Source organism: Pinus tabuliformis, chromosome 9, assembly GCF_031772625.1.
Source record: "Pinus tabuliformis cultivar Carrire ecotype Pingquan chromosome 9, CPIR1, whole genome shotgun sequence".
Classification (NCBI taxonomy): domain Eukaryota; kingdom Viridiplantae; phylum Streptophyta; class Pinopsida; order Pinales; family Pinaceae; genus Pinus; species Pinus tabuliformis.
Window position 1 is genome coordinate 321,613,958 of NC_142307.1, and position 25,547 is coordinate 321,639,504.

General features: G+C 33.1%; 1 protein-coding gene across 1 annotated transcript; it reads left to right on the forward strand.

The window, feature by feature from the left end:
* The first annotated feature begins 244 nt into the window (after nucleotides 1–244).
* LOC149148529 (multiple C2 domain and transmembrane region protein 5-like) lies at nucleotides 245–25,122 on the forward strand. Its single transcript, XM_089442202.1, has 2 exons — nucleotides 245–393; nucleotides 24,018–25,122. Exons 1-2 carry the CDS (start codon nucleotides 245–247, stop codon nucleotides 25,120–25,122), a joined length of 1,254 nt encoding a protein of 417 aa, XP_089298328.1.
* The last annotated feature ends 425 nt before the right edge of the window (nucleotides 25,123–25,547 follow it).

Consider the following 25,547-nt stretch of genomic DNA (forward strand, 5'->3'; position numbering starts at 1 on the left):
GGGTGGTGTTCAGGCTTCCAATGACCGAAGTTTGGAGTGGCGTGTTAGTAGTACTTGCTAACACTAAGCAGATTTGCAGGAAATGTTGAACACATGACAGTGAAAACGACATCAATTGGAGCTACATCAGAAATTGGAGGATGATTGAGATCGTGCTGCAGATTGTTAGCGAGCATGAGGTAGTATGCTTAAAAATAGTGACTAGCCTCGATACTGTGAGTAGGGGAAGTGGCATTATGTTGTGATGCCAGGAGAATTGGATACTGAAATGCGATGGAGGACTGGATCGTGGAGTCCTGGATTACTGTTCTTGAAGGGAAAATTGTGTTCTCTTCGTGTGGCTGTGAGTGCCTATGTTATGGTTTCTTTATCAGTGGACCCCTCACAGATGAGGTAAAGCAGCAGTGACAACATTTATGGTGGACAACAAAGTAGATGTTTGTTTGAGTTAGTGTGGCTTGTGGAATAGACTCCCTAGCATGTTATTGTAATAGTCATTGTATGTACCGAGAAACTCCAAAATGTGGAATCAGATGTAAGATTTTTAAGGGCATCTGAAAGTTCATGGTGATCTTAAAACCACTTTGTAATGGTTTATTGTTAGCCTGAAACCATCTTTTTTCACTGTAAAGTGATGGTTGATGGTGAGCCAGAAACCATCTATATATTCCGTGTGACTGAAGTGCCTTTGTGGTCAGCTTGCCTTTATGGCTGAATCGCCTATGTGGCTTGAGGTGCCTTTGTGGCTGGAATCGTGGATGTCAATGCGATGCTTGACAAGTTGAGCGAATATTTTGCCTTTGTGGCTGTGTGTACACGAGAGCTTTGTGCTCAATTGAGCAGGTGGACTACAAAACACCTGACTCGGACTCAGATGTTTTTTTCTCTGAGTAGAAGGGGATTGGCACATTTTTCCCGCTGACAGCAGCGCCAGGAAGGCCAACTAGCGCGTCTGTTAGGCCATTAATCGCGCCAATGGGCACGGGTTTTTCATTAAGGATCGCGCCAATTCACCTTCAAGGGGATCCGCGGGATCAGAGAAGTTGTGGATCTGTCCGAGGGTGGCAGATTGTGTTTTTGGAGGTTTTGTACATGCAATTCGCCTGATGGTGGTGGATTTGACTATCATGACAAGTAGTCATTAAGGGGGGGAGTTGGAAATAATTAATTCCTACTTGTCTATGGTTGTAATTTTCTATTTGAGGAGTTTGTTCCTACATAATAGGAATTTAGTTTCTCCTAGTTTAGTGTGTGGTTGAGAGAATCTCTCAACCACACTACTATACGTCTAAGATAGCATTCATATCTTAAGACTATTGATTGTATAAATATGTCTGTAATTTCCTCATTCAACAATTAATAGAATATTTTTTAGTGTCTGCTATTTTATCTAAATTTTCTCCTCTCTTCAATGTCATATAATCGTTCTTCCCATGACAGAATTTGTTGAAAAGAAAGAAAAAATATCATTTCACCATAAAATATGAAAACTGTTTACACAATCAAATCATATGAATCTTAATGTGAGATAAAAGTAATGAAAAGCAGGGAAATGAAAATGAAAAAACACATAAGACCATCATGATACTGTTAATCTTCTATGAAATTCTATAGTAACTCTAGGAGTGTCTTTATAGTTAGAGAAATTCACGTCAACCAGGTTAGTGGACACTGGAATTAAACTGCAGAAAAGCATGCTGACAATGACATAAAACTTAATTAATAAAACCGCAATCAAGCACACTGACAATGACAGAAATCATCATGACTGTTATTACAATTTTAAATCTCGAACGAATGCATAAAGGAGTTGTCTATAATGCGACTTTTTGGAGATTCCGGTAACGGAATCCGGCGGAAGAAATTGAGGTTAAATCTTGATTTGTTGCAGTTAAAATGGTTTTTTAACTGCATATTTGGATTCAGCACCCTGGAAAACCCCTGTGACGCTTTCATTGTGCAGAAACTAGCTATCAAACTTGAGATTCCAATAAATTCCTGCCGGATTTCCACCGGAAAACGCCGCCGAAAAGACTTTCAAAAAATCACGTTATAGACACTATTAGTCTTCGTACGGATTATCCGTATAATTCAAATCCATGTCTTCCAACGACAGCTAACCGCTAACAAAATTTAAATCAAGCTAACCCAAAAAAATACGGGTTATCCATAGAATTCAAATTCAAATCCATATGGCTTTCAACGACAACCAAGCGTTAATAAAATTTAAATCAAGATAACCCGAAAAAAACGTAGTTGAGATGGCTGCATATGTCATGTTTACTGTTTTTATTCTTCAATTTATTTGGGTCCAGGGAGGTCTTAAATGAAATGGGTAAAGTGTTGCTACTTTATTAATTATTTTACAATAAATTTTATGAAATTATTCAGTAATTTTTTGGAAATTAAGTTTAATAAATTTGTATTCTTTGTAACTAGATATATAATAAAGTCATTTATATATCTAGCAGTTCTTTTGTTATTAGTTAAAATAAAAAAGAATTTACTTTATTTTTTTTAATACAATTTAATTAATAGATTAAGTATTTTTTTTATTGGTTAATATAACGTATACCAATATATTATTTCAAATATATTTTTGAATGAATTAATAAATTCGGTATTAATAAAAATAGTAAAATATTTTATCTTTACACTATTTAAAATCTTAATTCTATATATATAAAATAAATTTTACAAAATTTAAAATCTTAATCTATGATTTAAAATATATATATATAATTTTTTATGAAAAAAAACTGCAAAAGGGATTTCACTCTAAAATTATTTAAAATTGCTAATAATGTTTTTAATATATATATGTATGTATGGATGGAGAAAAAACTTATAATTAAAAGTTTCGTATATATACACGATCTTGGTCATTTCAGACGAGACCGTGGAAAGGCTAAAATATTGAGAAATTAGAAGTGTTAATCTAATACTGGAGCATTGCATGTCGGTTTGCCATCGCAGGCGATTTTGAATCATTATGTCGGCGGCTAAATCTCTCTCTTCCTCGTCGAAATTATCAATAATGGAATTGCGACTTACAGGCTTCTTGAGATATGAATAATGAAGAAAGAAGTTCTCGCTCCTGACAAGGTGGTTTTGAGAGTAGTTACCGAAGTTTTTTAATGATACTTGCAAAGATCAGCCTGGCAAAAGATGTAAACAATCTTTAACTGTCTTAATATTCAAGAAATACAGTTTTGACAGTCTCAATTATGAATATTCAAAAAATACTTGTAACAATGAAGAAATACAGTTTTAACCGTGTAAATTATGAATATTCAAGAAATACATTAAGAAGAGCGTAGAACTGCGATGTAGTGTCCACGTCAGGAATCAGTTTGATACTTAATAACGCAAAGATGTCAACAGTTAGATGTAAACAGATATACGTCTCAAAGATGAGAGTACCACGAGTAAAGTAATTAATACATCATATTGTGGAGGATGTATGAGGTGATGATGATCAAGAGATGAGAGGGCTCCCTTTCGTGTAGTATTGAGTGAAGGCCAAGCCAATGAGCACTGCATGTAACAGTGAGCACGAACTGGCTTACCGTTTTAGTGGGAGGAGAAATTGGGCTTTTAGACTCACAGGAGGGCTTCACATATTCCTTTGGTTGTGGATTTGCCTGGAAATTAAGTGGAAGATGGGTCTGCAGTTAAGCATACGGTTAAATAACAATATTGGTTATGATGATTCATACAGAGAAATAAATTTAGTTATTTTTATCATGCACTTCAGGCGACTGTCCCTAGAAGTCGGCACAACAGTATTCTGAATTTTCCGGAACGCTATTGACCTATCCGCTGGCCCCCATTGTGTGAGACATGCTCCATTCATGGCCATTAATGGTGCACCGACCGCGACCATTGCAATATTACAGTGAATACTATACGTATATCAAGAAATTCAATCTAGACCGACTTCGGGAAGAACGAGATAATGGAAAGATGGAGTAACTAATTAATATGGAAGAGTAGCCACCGTTGATCTGTGTTGAGACTTCAGGGATGTTTGTTGTGATATATATAATGACGTGAAGGCTATCAAGAAAACTCTGAGAACTTTCGTTGAAGGCAGGCGCGTGAGCGAAGTCGAGATTTTTCTTCCTCACAGTATGTTGGCGCGTAGTTGGATAAAACAATTGTTGGAAAATTAATCCCAACTAGGGTTGTACAGGTACAAATCATCCAAGTAGAATTTTTTTGCAGGTTGCTGATTTTGTTTTCCCGTTGAAGAATAAATTAAATCAATTTATGAGTAAGAATACAAATTCTCCATTTCCCGACCCACATCAAGTATTCTGACACTGTTACTTACACTCCATAACATCTACAAGCTCAGAAAATCATATATTTTGTACAAGCTCCCATATTGTGTTTTAATACTTTGATTTTGTCATAAATCGTATGTTTGAATATACATGTCTAGAAATTTTTTAGTTTAGTCCAGAGGTTGTAAGTTTGAAAAGTTTCAGATAGAAAATAGTGGAGCAATTTGTAGTGGCACATAAAAACATCTTACTTACAGGTTTTACAATGAGTTACTCTGACGAGGTAAGAATTCTTATTCTACTTGGTGAAAGAGGTGCAACCTCCATTTCTCATGTGAATGTATTTTCATGTGTTTGGAAATTAAAATTTAAAATACAATTTATTGCTATATGTCTTTGGAGACAAGCAACCACTCTATTATACTCTGTTCTATTCTACTGTGAGTTAAATTTCTATGTTTTTAGCTCCATTTTAGTTGTGATTTGACACTCTTACTAGGTTCTACTGAGTTAAATTTCTATGTTTTTAGTTCCATTTTCGTTCTCGTTTGATCTCAGCGACTTAAATGTTGAGGGAGACTCTTCTGCCCTAAATCTAGGGGGTGAATTTCTGTTAGTGAAAGAAGAAGTGTTTTTACTAGGAGTTAAAAGTTGTTTTAAAGGCATTTTTAGTGTAAGAAGAAGTGTTTTTACTCGGAGTTAAAGGTTGTTTTGAAGACATTTTTTTTTACTGTATTAAGAGTAGGGGGAAGTTTTTTCTACAATCAGAAATGGTAGCATCAAGCACACACTTATCAGTTACATCAATTTAATGGGAAAAATTATGCTTATTGGGCTATAAAAATGAAGGGCTTTGTTTTCTTCGTAAGATATTTGGGATTTGATGGAGAATGGGTTTCAAGAACCAATAGATGCAGCAGCATACAATGCCTTGTCACAAGAGAAAATGCTTTTTTGTGGGACAACAGGAAGAAGGATTCAAAATCCCTCTTCTACATCTTTCATGAAAGTATTTTGCCAAAGATTGGAGCAGCAACAAAGTCCAAGCAAGCATGGGACACCCTCAAGACAGACTACCAAGGAATGGAAAAATTGAAGACAACAAAACTACAAATGCTAAGGAGAGACTTTGAGACAATTTGTATGAAAGAGTCTCAAAATGTACACTCATTTTCTATGCAAGTAATTGCACTGGTTACTAAACCAGGTCTCATGGAGAGACACTTGAGGAAAGGAGAATAGTTGAGAAAATTTTGAGAAGTCTGCCAGCAAGATTTGATGCCATTATTGTGGCCATCGAAGAAAGAAAGGATCCCTCACAATTTTCAGTGGATGAGCTTCATGTGTCACTGATTTCTATTGAACATAGACTGAATAGAGCAACAAAATCCTCGTTGGAGCATGCCTTCAGGACACAAGTTTTAATTTGTAAAAGTAGAGGTAGAGGAAGATCAAATGCTGGAGGAAGAGGAAGAAGCCGACATAGAGGTGGAAGAGATAGCCCTTCAAACTCAAGTGGAAAGGGCATAAGTCAAAATTCAAGTCAAGGCCCAAGATAGAATCAAGCACAAGGTCAGAGGTATGATAAATCTCAAGTTCAATGTCATTATTATAATAAGTATGGTCATTATGCAGATGAATTCCGAAAGAAGAAACATGACATAAATAACAAACCAACTGAAAATTTAACGAAGGAAAATCAGAACCAAGGTAGCATGTTTTTAGCTTGTAATGTAGCACAAGAAAAACATAATTCTAATTTTAGGGTGCAACAACCACATGACAGGAAACATAGAAATGATTAGCAATCTAGATGAAAGTGTGAAATATGAAGTGACATTAGCGATTGATAGCAAAGTCTTTTCGTGGGCAAAGAAAGAGTCAATATTATAACAAATAAGGGGGAGATGAAGTACATTTCTGATGTTTATTTTGCCTCTGGTTTGAAGCCTGACCTCATAAGCATTTACCAACTCATGCAAAATTTCTACAATGTATGTTTCAAAAACGTTGAGTGCACAATTCTTGATAAGTCTCCAAGCAAACAATTGATTGCAAAAGTTCAGATGACAAACAATAGAATGTTTCCCCTAAAGTTGAAACCGAATTTGGAGGAAGGAGGTGCCCAAGCAAAATTGTCAATGAATGAAAAGGTTGTTGGGTTTCTCATTGTGTGGGTTTTCCCAGGGTAGTTTTTTGAATCTCTTGCTTAGTTTTCTCTTTATGAATCTACTAGAATTTTGTTTCTACTATTAAGGTCTTTTGTGTAGTTTCTTTATGATGAAGTGAAAGAAAGAAATATCAGCTAAAGAAATTGTAGGACATACTTATTAGTTTAGAAGATCCTATGAAAAAAAACACTTCTAATTTAGAGTCTTCTTCAACATCCCAAAGTATTCTATTTTCTAAATATTTTATTATCCTTCCCAATTCCTCCAATTCTTCATTATTGGAAACTCCTCATGTTTTTCCTTCTCTATTTGGTGGCATTCTTGCAAGTTTTTTAGTGGCCCTCAAACTAACTAATATTTAAATTCCTTATTTTCTATGTGATTCTAACAATGTGTCCTCCAATAACTGTGTTAAAAAACCTAGAGCGAGTTCAACCATAACCATCCACTATAAAATCACTAACATGAACAACATTAGGGGCTTAAATGATCTTTGATAGCACCTATAGATGTAACTAAAACCTTATATAGAATGACTATGGGAATCTAATCTCTCCACGCATATGGAAAAACTACTTATAGTATACATACTACAAGAAAAATGAGAAATTCATGGAGACAATATAAGGGACAACAATAAATTTTCATTTCTTATTTACATACACAACTACTTGTAATACAAATATACTATGCTTTAGAATTCACACCATCTATTTCACATTAGACTCAATTGATTGTTCCTCTTCTCATCTATTCCATCCTTCTCCAACTCCATGAGCTCTTCATGTTCCAACCTCTCTAGCTAATTTCCTATTCCAATCTTCTTTCCTCTGTTGCCAAAAAAGTCATGGTGGTTCAACTCCTCAACTAATCATTATTTCCTCATCTAGTTCCAAATCTCATCATTAGTACTTTACACACATAATCTGCCAATTTACCATGAAGTTCCTTTAAACACATCGAATTTTTCTAGTCATGATATCTATTGTTAATGCATAGATGTATAACTATAACATAATTTGTGCCATAGCAACGTAACAACATGGTGGTGTTACAAAAACAATATTGCATCAATGTAGTAGTAGGGCGATGTTGTAAAAATGATGTAGCAATAATGTAATAGCATGTGGTGTTGAAAACATGTAGCAAAAAGGAAATCAACAATATCAAAGGACCATGATAGAAACTTTGTTAGCCAATGAACAAGGTGGTGTTGTAGTAGTGGTGTCAATCCAAAGTAAAAATAAGGTGGTATGGTCATTTGCAACACAATTTTTCATGTTTATGCCCATAGGCATGTTTATTAAAAACAGGGGTTCCAAAATTTTAATTTAATTATCAACAACTATTAGATAGATGGTATGGATTTAACCTCCATATAATTTTCTAGAATATTCTTAATAGTATACACAATTAGAATGTTTATAACTATCTCCAAAGTAGTTATGCCCATTTTCCCCTTTTAATTTAATTAATTAATTAAACATAATTTCATATGAATAAGTGTCATATGGAGTGACTTATGGTTTTCCTTGGAGATGTGGTATTGATAAGCCATGGTGTCATACCAAAGCCTATTTATAGATTAAGAATCTCCATGGTAAAGTGGGGGTAAATCTCCATGGTTAATAATCTTGTTCATGTTTTTAAATGTATATATATTTAACTTCCTAACCTTTATGAACTCATATAGATTCTTCTTTTCATTATGGAAATAATTCCTATCGAACCATGGTCTTTCAAGAAGTGCATGACATGCATACATCTTTGCTACATCAAATAAGACTTGTTCATTAAAATTACCAATCTAAAAATTTGACAAGCATTGATCTGGCATAGTCACTTGATGTCCCAATTTTAACCATGAAGCCTAAAATGGATTGGGATGGGAAATTCACTTTAATTTTAACATTTATCTTGCTTCCATGCCTAAACTTTTTGTACTTTCACCATTTATGACCAAATTATAACATTTTCCCTTAATTTTACATTTAATCTTAAAAACCTTTTCTCTACAATTTTTTTTCTATCCCCTTCCTCTCATGTTTAAATAAAGCCCTTTAGAATATCAAATTATCACCTTGTTCCTATTAAATGACCATTACAGTTTCACCAAACCTAGTTTCCTAACCTGCCTATGTGATTTGTGTTTAGGCTTCACCTCTTCCTCACACATTATGATTTTACCTATATTTCGATGCCTTATGCCTCTCAAATACGCATCTATAGCAAGTAATGATATACTTTCATTTTTCTTTTCTTGGTATTCTTCTCTTCTAGTGCCATTTCTTGCTTTGTGTCCTTGGTTGCTAGTGGATTCATTTTCCTTTTCATTACCTCTAGCAATACTTTCTTAGCCTCTACCTCTAGGTTGTCTTTTTTTTTTTTTCAATTTCTATTATTCCTCTTTGTCAATCTTGTAACAACCCAAAATAAACATGTAATTAACTAGATTAATCAAGTAATTTATAATCAACATGCAGTTATGAACTAATTAACATCAAAGTTCAAAACTATGAGTAGAGACACTTAACTGTGGTTTCAGTAGAAGTCTGCTAACTGCAACAAGGTTTTGGGGACGACTCTCCACCCAACCGTAGGCTCAATTGTGCAAAATCTTGCTACAACTGGCCACCCCCGAGCCCTCAATCAATGTACTACTACTAGGGAATCCTTTGTCTTAGAACACTATTCTCCCAAGAGAATGAATGATAGAATCTTGGAATGATGGAATTCCTCCCATCTTCCTCACCATCTAATAAATAGAGAAAACATTGGAAGGGGAACCACATGCACACACTCCATGTGTCTACATGCAAGTTTATTGCTTTCCTGTTTTATTTATTTTTGATAGCTTTATTGATTTTTTTTACTGTTTTCTTGTTTTAATTATATTTATATTTATTTAGAGCTTTAGTATAGTTATTTATTATTTATTACTATTTTTTTTTTTTTTTTTTTTTTAATCATTATTTATTTTTTAATATTATTTATTATTTATTATTTTTATTATTATTTATTATTTATTATTAAGGGACATTACATACTCTCCCACTTTAAGGAACTTCGTCTCGAAGTTAAGTTGAATTATTTAACATTTTCTTTTGTTATTTATTACTTCATGTTGCCGACACCCTCTGCTGAACTAGTATAACCAGCAGGCATCGAAATTTTCACAAAACCAGGGAAATCCCAAGGAATCTATGTCTTTTTTCCCACTTTCGGAACCAAGCATAAGCCTCCCCGGTCTGTATCCTAGTCCAAGGCTGGCCCCAAGGCTCGCGCCCGACTCAAACCTCATCTGCCCCAAGGCAGGCATCCGATATGGTACTCAATGACTCTGGGCATCTCGCAAGGCTGGCCCACTCCCTCCACAACTATTAAGGTGCACAACCCCAAGCATTGAAGTCCTTACACCCCCACCAGAATTCGGCATCCCAATCCAATAACTAGTACTTAGCCTAGAACATCAAGCACTTGGCCTCCTCAAGATGGTCACATAGCCCTTCAAGAGCTATACAAGATAAAGGATAATTGTTAAGTAATGTATGTATAAGTCAACATGGATCAACAAACCCTCACGCAAGTAAATTAAGCATGATATAAAATTAAATCATGATGACCTAGTGTTTATATGCAATTGCATATAGTGGTAGTGGAATCGTTAAGTCAAAGGGTAAATGGATGTAAAACCAAGGCATTTAAAGTCTGAGATAGATGATTTAAATAATGATTGTATAACTAGTAATATCTTAACAATTTTCAAGTTTGAGATAGATGATTTAAATAATTATTGTATAACTAGTAATATCTTAACAATGAATTTCACCGGAATTTCCTTGGGGAAGGAAGAATATATGACGAAAGATTAAGACTCAAGATGATGAGGCTCATGTGAAATTTAATGATGTACTTAGATGATTATACCTATGCTGTAAATGGTCAACTTCCTAGTAAAAGAAGTGGAAATGATTATTGAAAAAGTAATTGGTATCTTGATGAAAACATAACACTAATAACACTGATGAGATAACATAGATCATAAGCGGATGTTGAATAATCTTAGTTCATAGTTGAATGGTTGTAAAGTTAATGATATTGACTTTTTTGATGAATCATGTTAGAGTATTGTTCTATATTTGATAAGTATTGCGATGTTTCATGATATGATGGTAGGAGGGTGATCATGCACATGTGGCTCATATTTATATAGTTGTTACAATAGTGATAATGTATCCTTATGATGATCATGATATGCATAGGCATTATGATGTTATATCAAGGTATATTGACATATTCATTTACTACATGATGATAGGTATTTTTTTCACTCATGATGGATATGATATGCATAACGTGGCATAGGAATTATGATGCTATAATATGAGGTTTATTGACATGTGGTTCATTTATTATGTGAAGTCATGATATGTCTATGATGCAAATATGTTGATGTTCTAACTTATGATTGTATTTCATGAGGTGAAGCATATAATAGTTGCGTACAAATTTATGACATGCATGAGCATCTAGTTCATTATTATTCATAATGTTGCGGTTAACAATGATGAATGTTACATGATGACATGCAAGACTTGGCATGTGGATTATTTTCTATGATACTATGATGGTATAGCTGATGCATTGGTTGCATGTTGAGGTGTGATGATTGACAGGACTCGACAAATGGGCAGAGAGGGCTGGTTTATTTGATGATCTCGTGCGAGTCCATACGCATGAGGGAGAATAAGTTACACCATATGGGCTGGGGACAAACTCAATCAACACTACATATGCTAGTGGTTCCTTTGTCTTAGAACACTATTCTCCCAAGAGAATGAATGATAGAATCTTGGAATGATTGTATGTAACAACCCAAAATAAACATGTAATTAACTAGATTAATCAAGTAATTTATAATTAACATGGAATTATCAACTAATTAACATCAAAGTTCAAAACTACGAGTAGAGACACTTACCTGTGATTTGTGTAGAATTCTGCTAACTACAACAAGTTTTTGGGGATGACTCTCCACCAAACCGTAGGCTCAATTGCGCAAAATCTTGCTACAACTAGCCACCCCCAAGCCCTCAATCAACGTACTACTGCCAGGTAATCCTTTGTCTTAGAACACTATTCTCCTAAGAGAATGAATGATATAATCTTGGAATGATGGAATTCCTCCCATCTTCCTCACCATCTAATAAATAGAGCAAACATTGGAAGTGGAACCACATGCACACACTACATGTTTCTACATGCAACTTTATTGCTTTCTTGTTTTATTTCTTTTTGATAGCTTTACTGATTTTTTTATTGTTTTCTTGTTTTAATTCTATTTATATTTATTTAGAGCTTTAGTGTGGTTATTTATTATTTATTACTATTTCTATTTTTATTATTTTTTATTCATTGTTTATTATTTATTTTTTAATATTTATTATTATTATTATTATTATTATTATTATTATTATTATTATTATTATTATTATTATTTATTATTTTCTTATTATTTATTATTTATTATTAAGGGACATTACAAATCTTCTCTTCCACCTTCAGGGTGACTTGATATACTTCATCTAAATTTTGAAATAAATGTGTGCTCATTTCATCTTAAATCTAATACTTTAATCTATTCATGTATCTTGTCACTCTTTGATACCCTATCACTTTAATATATGATTTAAGTGATAGTTTGAAAAATTCTTTCTTGTACTTTAAGACATTTAGCTCTTTTTTGTTTAAGTTATGTACTTGTTTACATAAACACTATTGGTAATCAAAATGTAGGAATTTCTCATTGATCTTACTCACCATCTTCCTCCAGGTTTTAGACTTCTCTTCTCGGTAGTCTACCTTCTCCTACTATATCATATTCTACCATGTACAATACCCCTTTAATTTTGTCTCAACAATAAAATTCATTTAGGGTCCTGAAGATTCTTGTGCTAAAGCACCTCTCAAGTTTCCTTACATAATTAATGACCATCTCAGCCTTTGTACTACCGTCATAGGATGAAACTTCCATCTTTGCACTAACTCTATTTTTGAAAGATAATATTAAACATATTGTTGTGCTTACTTCCTTACCATCTCTCTCTTATTCAACCACATCTTTTGAATCATAGTCTTCTTCAACATACCAAGTTTCTGATTTTCGAAATCTTCTATTATCCTTCTTAATTCCTCCAATTGTTTGTTCTCGACACCTCCTCATGCTACTCCTTCTCTATGTGATTGAATTCTCACAAGTTTTCTAGTGTCCCACAACTTGACTTATATTTATAGCCTTATCTACTCTTAACTTTTCACAAATTTCCCTCTAGCAACTGTGTTGAACAACCCCTAGTGAGTTCAACTACAACCACACACTAAAAACACACTAATAGGGAATAATATGAGGAGCTTAAATGAATTTTTATAACAACCATAAATGTAACTACAACCATATATATAACCACTATGAGAATCTCATCTCTTCTCATAGTGGGAAAAACTATATATATTATGATGTAAAAAAATAACAAACTTATTCATACTCTCACAAAATTGAGAAATTCACAAGAGAAAAGATAAGAGACAACATTATATTTTCATTTATTATTAACATAGATAATTACTTCGAATAAAACTCTACTATGATTTAGCATACACACTATATGTTTCACACAAGACTCAATTGATTTTTTCTCTTCTCCTTTGTCCCATCCTCGTCTTCCAGTTTCATGAGCTCTTCATGTTGCAGTCTCTCTTACTCTTTTTTTAGTCATTAACTCAACCCTCCCCTTCTTATTCTCTCTCCTTTCTCTTAAGTAATTGTTGGGAAAACTATGCATAGGAATTTCCTACTCCAATCATCATTCCTTTGTAGTATAAATACTCATGGTGGTTCAACTCCTTAGCTAATAATGATTTCCTCATCTAGTTCTGCAGCTCATCATTACAACATTACACATGTATTCCACCAAATTACCATGCATTCCCTTTAGAAATGGAATTTTTATAGTCATGAAACCTAGTGTTCAAGCATAGTTGTAGAACTACAATAGCATAAATGTGATAACAATGTAACATCATGGTGATGTTGCAGAAACAATGTTGCATCAATTCACTAGTACGGTGACGTTGCAATAAGGGTGTATTAGAAATGAAATAATAGGTGGCATTAAAAAAATGTAGCAACAAGGAAATAAATTGTGTCATAGGAACGTAATAGAAAGATGTTGTTTCCCCAAAATAAGAATAACTGGTGGAGGTGGAGTTGTAGGAGTGATGTCACCCCAAAGTAAGGATAAGGTGGTACAGTGTTTTGCAACAAACATATTTTGTTGGAAATAATTATGCCTCGACTTGACACACTGCCTCACCGACCAGCACCTCAACGTCACCACCATGACCTTCTCAAGTTCGAAAGGGCGCCATTGCCATGCCATGTTCAACATTCAAAGAGTCATCACCACCATAACCATATCAATCTAAAGTGACAAATAACCGACTTAGTTTTGTGTATAAAAGTAGATGACCGACCATAGGTTTTAGTAATAGTCCGGATGCACAATCCAAGTAGTTCTATGTAGTTGTAGCTATTTCTTTGTTTTTTGAATCTTATGAGAAGTTTCTTGTTAGAAACCGAAGTTGCATATTTGAGTTATGTTCGTTGTGTTGTACTCTCATCAGTCTTTCAATTGGTATCAGAGAGATGTGCTCTTCCCTTCATCTAGTATTAGAGCGTTGTGCTTTGCCCTCGTATTAGAAGAAAATTTAAAGTTTTTAATTCTTGAACCAAAAACCAGATAGAAATATGGTGAACAGTCACTGAGGAAAAGGCAGCATATTCTACAAGAAGAAAGAAAATCTTTGGTTTTACATTGTTCATTGTTCTGTGAGAATTTTAGAGTACAATGTGATTAAATAAATGGAAAAAAATAAAAGGTTAAGAAATTCAAAGCAACAAATCAATTTGAAAGAGTTGGAGGTCAAAAGGAAAAGAATATATTGGCATTAAAATGGATAAATGAATGTGTAGATGACAACATTCTTCCCCTCATTGAAAATGCAAAGACAACAAAGGAGGTTTGGGATATCCTTGAAAGGACTTTTGGTGCAAGGGGGAGTAATCAAGTTGAAGATAGTAGTGTTTTTCAAACTGTTGTAGTAGTGCTTGAAGATGAGAATGAAGATGGATCTATAGCAGGGAATCTATAGAAAGATGAAGAGTTTGGTGAATCTCACTTGAAAGTGGATCATAATGTTGATATTGTGTTACTAGTAGGAGTTTATTTTGGCATAGATAATGTTTCCACTGAGAAGCAAACGATTCAATGGATCCAACAATCGAAATGGTTGATATTAAATTTGATGAAGAACAATTAACTAGTGATGATTGGCTGCAGATGGTGCAATAGAAACACCTTATCGATATGTTGTTATTTCGTGAGATAAGTCCACTTGTGTTTGAAATCAAGTGGAAGAAAACCTATTTGCAGAAGCAGAGTTGGAGAATTAAAATTATGAGGAATAAAAAAAGTTAAAGAAGGAAGAAGACAAGAAAGTTCTCATTCTAGAGAAGAATGAACATAACCAATATGGCTATGAAGATGTTTTTTCATATAAAATTAACTTTGATTTTGTGTGTGTAGATGTTAGAAGAAATTGAGATGAAACAACAAAATTTAAAAAAGAATTAAAGTTCCTTGAAACATGGCTTGAAACACCTTGTATTGATGATGCATGCATAGAAGTTGTAGCTATGCATGTTGAAGACAACATGGACGATGTAGAAAATGAAAATGTTAATGAAATTTTCATGTATTGGAGTTCTGAAGAGATAAAATTCTATTATGAACTTATGTTGCAGCAAATTGATAATTATAATATTAATGATGTCGAGAAAACTATAGAAGATGACATGTGGCAACAATCCACATACAAGAAAATTTTTAAAGACGTAGAGGAAATCCATGGACAATCTGAAATGATTTTTTACGTTTTTATGATAAACAAAGATATCATGATGAAAGAGTTGCAACATCAAATAAATAAACTGTAATTTAGAACTTACAACAAAATGGCAAAGATGAAGTAGTTCAAAGTATATATGATCTGAAAGAAATGGAAAGAGAAATCCAAAGTAAAAGTTGATGTCAAAGTTTTGAGTCATTGTAAGACTAGCTAAGACATAGACCAAAATGCATGTTTTAGTTATGTTAAGTCATGGTTAAGTTGTCAGTCATAATTAAGGGGGAGTATTGGAAATAATTATGCCTCGACTTAATGCACAGTGTCACCGAACACTGCCTCACCATCACCGCCATGACCTTCCTAGGTTCGAAAGGGTGCCACCGCCATGTCCTGTTCAACTTGCGCAGAGCCATCACTCCCATAAACATATCAATCTGAAGAGACAAATAACCGACTTAGTTTTGTGTATAAAAGTAGGTGATCAGGCATAGGTTTTATGCATAGTCCAAACGCACAGTTGGAGTAATGTATGCAGTTGTAGTTGTTGTTTTGTTGTTTGAATGTTATGAGAAGTTTTTGTTAGCAACTGAAGTTGCGTGTTTGATTTATCTACGTTGTGTTGTACTCTCATCAGTATTTCATATTTCATGAAGTGAGTTATGCTTTTTTTGGAGATGTGGTGATGATATGTTATGGTATTGTAACATAATCTATTTATATATTAAGAATATCTATGGTAAAGTGGAGGTAAATCTCTATGATTAATAATATTGTCCCATATCTCTAAATGTCTATATGTTTAAATTTTATATTAACTTTTTTTATTAATAATAATAATTTAAAATAAAGTTAATTTAGTTTATTTTTAGTATTTTTTTAATTTTAATAATGTGTGATAGAATGTTTAGATATTTATTATGGATTGATTCATTTTGGCATTTATGCAACATAAATAAAAAATAAAAATGATTGCAAATACTAAAGAGCCTCTAAAATTTCAAAATGAACTAAATAAAAGACACTAATAACCACAAAATAGGTTATGTACTCTGAACGAAAATTGAAATGAGGAGGTTTCAATGCAAATTGATTTTGCATCTTGTGCTTCTCTCTATGGTGAAGAAACTATGTTTCTGTTTCTTACAGTTGAGTGGATTTTGAGCCTAAGAACGTCCGTCTCCCAGACAATAATTTGTAATATAGTTTTTACACCAAAGAGTCTTAAGACACCCCTCTTTCCAGGTTGAAGATTATCGAAATATAAATGTTTGTGAAGAAATATGGTTGGAGCTAATTTAAAAATATATTTACTCGTTCGTTCAAAAGAAAATTCTACAAGCATTGACTCTGTTTTATTAGCTTTCTGATCTAATTTGAACAAATACTTTCCACCCTGCAAATAGCAGGTGGATTTTTAGTAGAGGAAATTATATTACGATTTTAATGGAAACACGTCATAGGCCATAACTCAATTTTTATAAAACAAAGTGAAAATTAGTGACATCTTAACCACTGGATCATAGATTGGAGACCATTTTCTCCTCTATCAGTGCCATATAATCAATTGTCATGATGATTTTGTTTGAAATGAAAAATACATATCAGTTCATCATTGAATATGAAAACTACTGACATAATCAAATCATATGAATCACATAAAATTAAATTTTATGAGAGATAAAAACTAATGAAAAGCAGGGAGAAAAAAACCTTACCCTTACTTCGTTGAATTCATAATAGAAATTTATATCTCCAATGCTTACATCTACCATGCAGGGATGGGATAGATGTATGGATGTACTGCATAATTGGATATCCTGGGGATATATGTATGGATGTACTACATAAGTGTATATCTTGACTTTTTTAACCGATTATATAGTTTTTGTTGGCCTAGTGGTTAAGAACATGTGTTTTCTTCTAATAGGTTACAGGATCAAAACCAGAGGAGTAGAATATGTATGTCTCGGTAGACTTAGAGCATTGCACACATGTGTGTCCCTTGTCCCAAAAACAAGGAGGTCTCATACACCAATTTAGTGTCTGTCTTATGGCTTGGCGATGACCTTAAAATTAGATAATAATAATAATCTAGCTAGTTAATACCTTTCTTAGCTTACCAATAGAGTAAATATCATATTCCAATGTGTATGTCCTCCTTCCTTTCATACTCTTTAACAATCTGAAATCAGAGAGAAAGAACACCAATTTAGTGTCTAGCTTGACGGTGACCTCAAAATTAAATAATAATAATCTAACTAATTAATACCTTTCTCAATTGGATATCATATTCAACTATGTATGTCCTCCTTCCTTTCCTACTCTTTAACAATCAGAAATCACAGAGCAATAACACAGCTATGAGTGCACATATAAAAAACTACACAAAGAAACAACACATCTACCCACACAAAACACAAATAAAGATAACAAAATGTGTAAAACAAACAAAGGAAACATTCCAAAAACAATGTTCGGAGCACAGAGTGCAATAAAATGGAAGAGAAATGAAAAAAAAAAACTTCCATTACGGTCTTGGTGTGATTCCCACCAACTAGGTAAGTGGGCGCTCGCATTAAACCGTAGGAAAATAGGTTGACAATGACAGGAAACGTCATTAATAAAAACATAATCAAACATATTGACAATGACAGAAAACTTAATGACCATCCTCTAAGTGCATAAAATTCAAATTCAAATCCATATTACTCTCATCAACTAGCCGTTAATAAAATTTATATCAATCTTTTTGTCCATGTAAGGTTTTAATGAAATTGATAAAGTGTTGATACTTATTTTATTAATTATTTTTATGATAAATTTTACAATTTTGTTTTTCTTAAAATTAAGTCTAATAACCAGCGATATAATAAAATTAGGAACATATCTAGCTTTTCTAATAGAATTTTGTTACTAGTAAAAAAATACAATTTAATTAATAAATCAAATTTTTTTTCCAATTGAATTTAGTAATATAATTTCTTGTAAAATTATGACTTTATTATTTCAAATATAATTTTTAAATAAATTCAACACCAAAAACTATTTAGAAATTTAATCTTTACAAAATAGAATACCCAATTTATAAAAAATTGTACTAAATTTTAAATAAAATTCCCCTGAAAAAATGTTATATATTTACCTGCAAATATAAGACTTTTAATTTTAAAATAACAAAAAATTTCCCTACACCTATATATAAAATTAAAATTTTATATATACATATACGTATCGTACCATACCATGTTAGTCATTTTAGACCAACATCATACACATCAGTGTCGTTGAGACAGTGGAAGGGTGAAAATATTGAGAAGTTATGTGGTGACTAAGGGTGTGGTAACGTACGCTACGTATATATATATTGTGAAAATATTGATAATTTTTTTAATGATACTTGAGAAGATAAGACTGCAAATGATGTAAATAGTCTTTAACAATTTTAATATTCAAGAAATGCATTTTGAACAGTTTCAACTATGAATATTCGAAAAATACATTACAGAAGGGAAGAGAAGTCTCACTTTCATCACTCTTTTTCTACCACAATATTTAAGCTTCCCATCAACTCATTTAAGGTACAATTGTCTCTAACCATCATTGACGAGTTTGCATGATCAACGATATTGACTCACTTTATTCTAACCAGTTTACATGATAACAATATTGAATCACTTTATTCTGCCATATTACATAGCTCATTGTAATTGTCAGAAAAAGTAGCTAAGTAATGAACCATCTTATAAACAAGCTCTCATCTGTGAGATGACATAGCTCGTTGTGTCTATCAGTTGTCTGGATATTGGATGTATACATAATTTGACCATACAACTTGATCTTTCAATCAAGTATATACAAACTTATGGTCAACATATACAAAATATAATTAAATAACTATCCTTTAGAAAATTTTGAGAGGTTGGACATTAAATTCATATCACTGTCAAAACCTATTGATTCTTCAAGGTCAGCATCTAATGTATCTTCATAAATGGCTAAATTAATTGATGCGGAGTTTTCCATTCAAAATATCTCTACCACAATTTTTGCAATTGATCGTTGTGTGTCCATGTCTTCGACAGTAGATACACTCCACCGAGTTTTTGTTTTTATTGACTCTACACCTGGAGAATAGTGACATATCAACATGGAATAGTGGCATATCAACATGTGAACTATTTACCTGATTTCATTGTCTTCTCTTCTAAGTGTTGCAATCATTTCATCCAAGATTGTCGTGGAAAATTGACTTAATATAAAAATTTCATTATCATAATTTGATGATAAACTATTTAACAATATAGCTTTAGTATCTTCTTCATCTATTCTGCTATCAATTTCCACCAATTAATTCATAATTGATTTGAGTTCATTAATGTGAGTAGATAATAGTGTTTATTCCTGCATTTTAAGTTTAAACTTAGTGAGAACTATTCATTTACCGCCTTTGACCCCAGGAAAAATGCGTTGTGCAGTCATTCCTTTCAATGACTTCTCTCAGCATGGGCCATCAGCATGGATCTGCATGAAAAAAACGCATTGCTCCACCTGTGGAGTTTGAGTAGATTTGAGGTTGTCGAACTGGCTCGATGTGTTGAGTGGGGGTCAAAAATTGTGGATCAGTAGTTGTGTGGAGCCACCGGTGTTGTTTTCATTACTCAACGAGTCAGAGGTTGAGGAGGTGCAATGGTGGTAGCTTGAATTAGTGGCGGTGTAGTTTGCAGATTGTTATAGACATATTTGGGCACTTCAACCACAATCACGTATGTCCATAAACGAAGGGCTTCTAAGTCCCTAAAAGTGTTGTTTCAAACCCTAAAGGAGCAAGGTCAGCTGATTACATAATCTCCCAGAAGTTCTCCATGAAAAATTACATAGAACTTGTCAAAGCAGGACCATACAGACTGCCCAATGCTAAGGGTGCAATGCATCTCACCTGCCACATGCAAAAAGTGCGATGCATACTAGAAATCCCTTCTGTAGGGTGCAATGAGAGAGAGCAGACAAATGGCACAAGCAGTTTGCTAGGTGGAGACCCTAAGAATCTTCTAGAAGCTACTCATTTGACACTTGCCTCTCTGAATTCACCCAAGGATGAGTAAGAGATCATGAAATCTCCAAGTGCAACCAAGAACTATCAGAGAGATGACACTAATCAAAATCCTAGAAGCTGAGTCACCCCCCTGCAAACATCTATATATGGATCCCTCATCCCAGAGATCCAAGGGCTGGAATTTTGTAATTTGCAAGGAAGTGCTGTTGGTTTCTCTTTGAAGACATTGTTGGGTGATCTTGCTTTGTATGTGGTGAAGAGGGCTTTCATGCTGGCAGGATGGTGCTGGGTCAGACCAAGTGGTTGTAATTCTCTCTTTTACTACTTCTATCAATAAAGCTATTTGAGCTTTCCTCCATATTCTTGTGTATCTCTGAATATTGTGTTGATATATGCATTTGTATGGTCAATATATATCTGATCCTATATTTTTTACAGTGATAGATCTCTATGCTTTGATGGTATTATGCTACTTTAACTCTACAGGTGCTCTTTGAAGCGGGACAAGTAAGGAAGGAGTGGCGAGATTCTGTCAAAGAGGAAAGGAAACAAGCAAGGAACCAAGCGAAAGACTGAGGTTGGTACTCTCTACTTCTTTCTCATCTATCTCTCATAAAGGAAAACACAAGTGACTTTAGTTTGTTTGTTTCTAAGATAGCTACCCATCTTAGTGGGACTAGATGCTCTGAATAGACACTAGTTTTCCTGATAACAAAATGGCGACTCTACTGGGGAGAGAATAGTTTGATTGCTTGTCTCTATTTGTTTGCTTCATAAACTATAGACGAAGCCTGAAGTTAAGCCAGCAAGCCTTCGAACTGCATTTTCTATGCAAGTGCAAAGTAGATCAACGGTTCTTCAGTCAATCTCCTGGTTTGTTTATGAACTGAACAACTGACTTGCAAACATCCTAGGTGCCCTAGAGGTAGCTCAAGTAAACTCATTAGATCAGCCCCTATACTTTGTATTTACTGACTATCATTAGCTCGGCCTAAATCCCTGAACTAACCTGCAAACTGTGAACAAAAACCAAGTTAAAGTCACGTTCCTGGACCATCGCATTGTCTCCTTTTGGCAGACTGGATGCATCGCACTTCCCATGTGTAGTAGGTGGGATGCATCCCTGTTTCCCTGTGTTACAGGTGCGATGATTAGGTAAGACTATTTCTGCCTCCTGATTTTGGTTTTTTCTTCACTGTCTTCAACTTTATTCAGGAGTTTTGCTGTCTGTGATCAGTAAACTGTTGTGGAAACCCCATTCCTTTGCATTATTCAGCCTCCATTGTACAAGGAATTGTGAATGTTTTTATGTATTTTTCGCCATTTACAATTCTCCTTTACAAAATAGTAACTTAATCGAACTGTCATCTTTTGATTTGAAAGTGTCGCAAGTGTCGTTTTCAGTCAAAGAAAAGAATCCTTCTCTTTTTGATAGTCGATTACACTATTACTCTTGTATTTGATCTGAATTAATAGTATTTCAAGTGTCAAAAGTAGTTTTCAATTCAAAATCGAAAAGTGACGTCTTTTCTTACTTTCGTCTTTTTGAAAAGAAAATCGTTAGTATTGTCGCTTTGAAAGAAGAAGTAATTCAGATTTGTATTGAGCATTCTTTTTGTCATTCATAATTAGGAAAGCGGAAAACAAATACATGAATGTGCATTTGCATTTAGACTGCTTATTGATTTTGATTTAGGAACAATGTAAACTTTGAAACGGGAACTATAAACTCAAAACGGGAACTCTGGCCAAAAAAACCCCGAAAAAACATCAAAAACAGTGCTAAAAACGAAAAGTGTTGATGCTACAATAACACCTTTTTTTTTTCCAAGCTAAATTTTCAACATGTTTTAAAAATGATGGTGAAAACATATTTTTGGTGCAAAAATTATCCAAAAAAAGCCCTCGAAATGAAGTGTTGATGTTCGAATAACATTTTTTTTTCTCAATGGTAAATTTTGTGCAAAAAACACCCTCAAAACGAAAAGTGTTGATGCTGGGATAACAATTTTTTTTTCAAGGGTGAAATTTCAACATTTCAAAATAATAGCATAAAATATTTTATCGTGACCCTGAAAAACATTAAAATTTCAAAAAATAAAAATAAAAATTAAAACAATGAAAAAACACAAAACAAAAAAATAAAAAATAAAAATAACAAAACATAAATAAAAATATATACTAAAAACAAAACAAAAAATAAAAAACACAAAACAAAAAAATCAAACATCAAAAATAAAATCAATCATAAAAATGTAAAATGTAAAAAAAAAAACAACAAAACAAAATTAATCTATAAAAAATAAGAATTAAAAACTAGAAAAAAATTACAAATTATAAACAAATAAATAGTAAAAAAAACATATCTAAAATATTTGGGGAAAAAACAAATATGTAAACCATAAAAAAAATTGGGAAAAAAAGAAAAAACACATCTAAAAAACTATAAAATTAAATAGGTAACAATAGAAAAATTAAAAAAAAAAACATTAACAAAAAAACTAAAAAAAAATTAAAATTAAAAACAAACTAGATTTAAAAAAAAAATGGAAAATTAATCAAAAATAAAAAATAAAAATTAGTGAAATTAAGATTAAAATGATGATTACTTAAAAAATAAATGTAAAAATACATATATATGGGACAAAATATAAATAAAAAATACTAAAAGAAAAAATTTGTTTAATCATAAAAGAATTTGGAAAATAAAAATAAAAAAATAAAAAATTTATATATATAAATTTAAGTAAGTAAAAATATAAAGATTAAAAATATCATTAACAAATACTAGCGAAAAAAAAAACAAACTAGATTAAATAAAAATAGAAAATTAACAAAAAAATAAAATTGAAAACTAGTAAAATTAATATTAAAAACATGTAAAAAAAATAAAAAGACAAAAATAAGCTCAAACTATTAAAGAAAAAGAACTAAAAAAATATCGAAATTTTAAAAATATAGGTATTTTTCAATAAAAAAAATTAAAGAACATTTCCAACTTACAAAAAAAATCTTTTTGATTTAAGAATAAATAAATAAATAATTTTTTTTATTAAATTTTCATTATTTATTTAAAAACAAACAAAAAAAATTAAAGATAATTTTTTTTTTAAATGTAATTTTTTTTTAATTTGAAAGAAAAAATTCATTAAACCTTAGCAATCAAAATTATTAAATTTTAATTTATTAAAAAAAATTAATAAAAACAAAATTAATAAAAAAATTTATTAAAATATTTTAATCAAAATTAAATTTTAATTTTTTTTATAACTTTTGTTTCAAAACAAGATGTTATTGATTTTAAAATATAAATCATAAAAAAAATTTAATTTTTTTAAAACAAATTTTAATTTTTAAATTTAAAATTTAAAAAATTAATAATTTTTTTTTAAATTAATATATTAAAAAAATAATTTTAATTGTTATATAAAAAAATTCAAAAATATTATTAAAGTTTTTTTATTTTTTATTTATTAAATTTTTTTTAAAACATATTAAATTTTTTTATTAAATATTAATGTTTTAATTAAAAAATAGAAAAAATAAAAAAATTGCGCGCCCCTTGGGCCCCCGGCCGCGCCACCAGCGGGCGTCGGGAGGGGCTCGTCGATTCCCGGAATCGACGAGCCCCTCCCGCCGCCCGCTGTTGGCGCGGCCGGGGGCCGAAGGGGCTGCGCGGGTACGTATTCGGCTCTCAACTCTTGAAACTGATCGGGTTTATACTCATGCTTATCCTTTGCTGGTTCTGCATCCCTCTGGTGTGAAGAAAATGGGTGAGCTTCAGCTCGCAGTGCGGTTCACTTGCTCATCTCTGGTGAACATGATGCACATTTATACTACCCCTCTGTTGCCCAAGATGCATTACCTGCATCCCCTGTCTGTGGGTCCGCTGGAGAGCCCACGGTATCAAGCGATGAACATAGTGTCAATGAGGCTAAGCAGGGCCGAGCCTCTGCTGCGGAAAGAGGTGGTGGAGTATATGATAGATGTGGATTCTCATATGTGGAGCATGCGCCACAGCAAGGCGAATTTCTTCAGGATCATGTCCATTATGTCTGGGCTGATTGCGGTGGGCAAGTGGTTTGATGAGATTTGCAACTGGAAGAACCCCATCACGACAATGCTGGTGCATGTCCTGTTTCTCATTCTGGTATGGTACCCGGAGCTCATCCTGCCCACTGTATTTCTTTACATGTTCCCGATTGGCATATGGCATTATCGATGGCGCCCTCGACACCCGCCTCACATGGACACTCGCCTCTCCCATGCCGAGGCGGTGCATCCTGGTGAACTCGACGAGGAATTCGACACTTTCCCAACTTCAAGAAGTTCTGAGATGGTGAGGATGCACTATGATCAGTTAAGGAGTGTTGCGGGCAGAATACAGACTGTGGTCGGAGACTTGGCAACACAGGGTGAAAGATTTCAGTCTCTCTTGAGTTGGAGAGATCCCCGTGCCACAACCATATTTGTCACCTTTTGTTTGTTCGCGGCCATAATTCTATATGTCACTCTGTTCCGAGTAATGTCTGTTATATCAGGATTTTATATGCTGCGCCACCCGAGGTTTCGATACAAACTTCCTTCTGTTCCGCTTAATTTCTTCAGGAGGTTGCCTACACGAATTGATAGCATGTTGTAAGGAGTTTGAGCAATCAATTATGAGGGTATGTTATTTTGTTCTAGTTGCTTTTTCCTTATTGCTCTCCAAACAAGCCCAATATCTTCATCTGCTTCATTTTGCCACTTTTGCTGGAGCTGCCCCTCTGAGAAGACATTGGTAATCTGGCTTGGGAGAACTATAGTTCCATGGGAGCACTGTTAACTTCCATTTTAATCATAAAAGTTGGCCCGTCAGCATTTTTTGTACTCCAATTCTGCTGGAGATTACAGTAAGTAGTGGGCAGATATGATGTATACGCCTATTGTATGTTAGTGGAGCTTGCGAATTATGTCGTTATATTTATCCTGAAACTTATACAGGGTCATCTTGTACAGCAAGATGGATCCGTTTGGCAATCCATTATTTCTGAAACGGTGCCCTTGTTTTGTTAATAAGCATTAGAT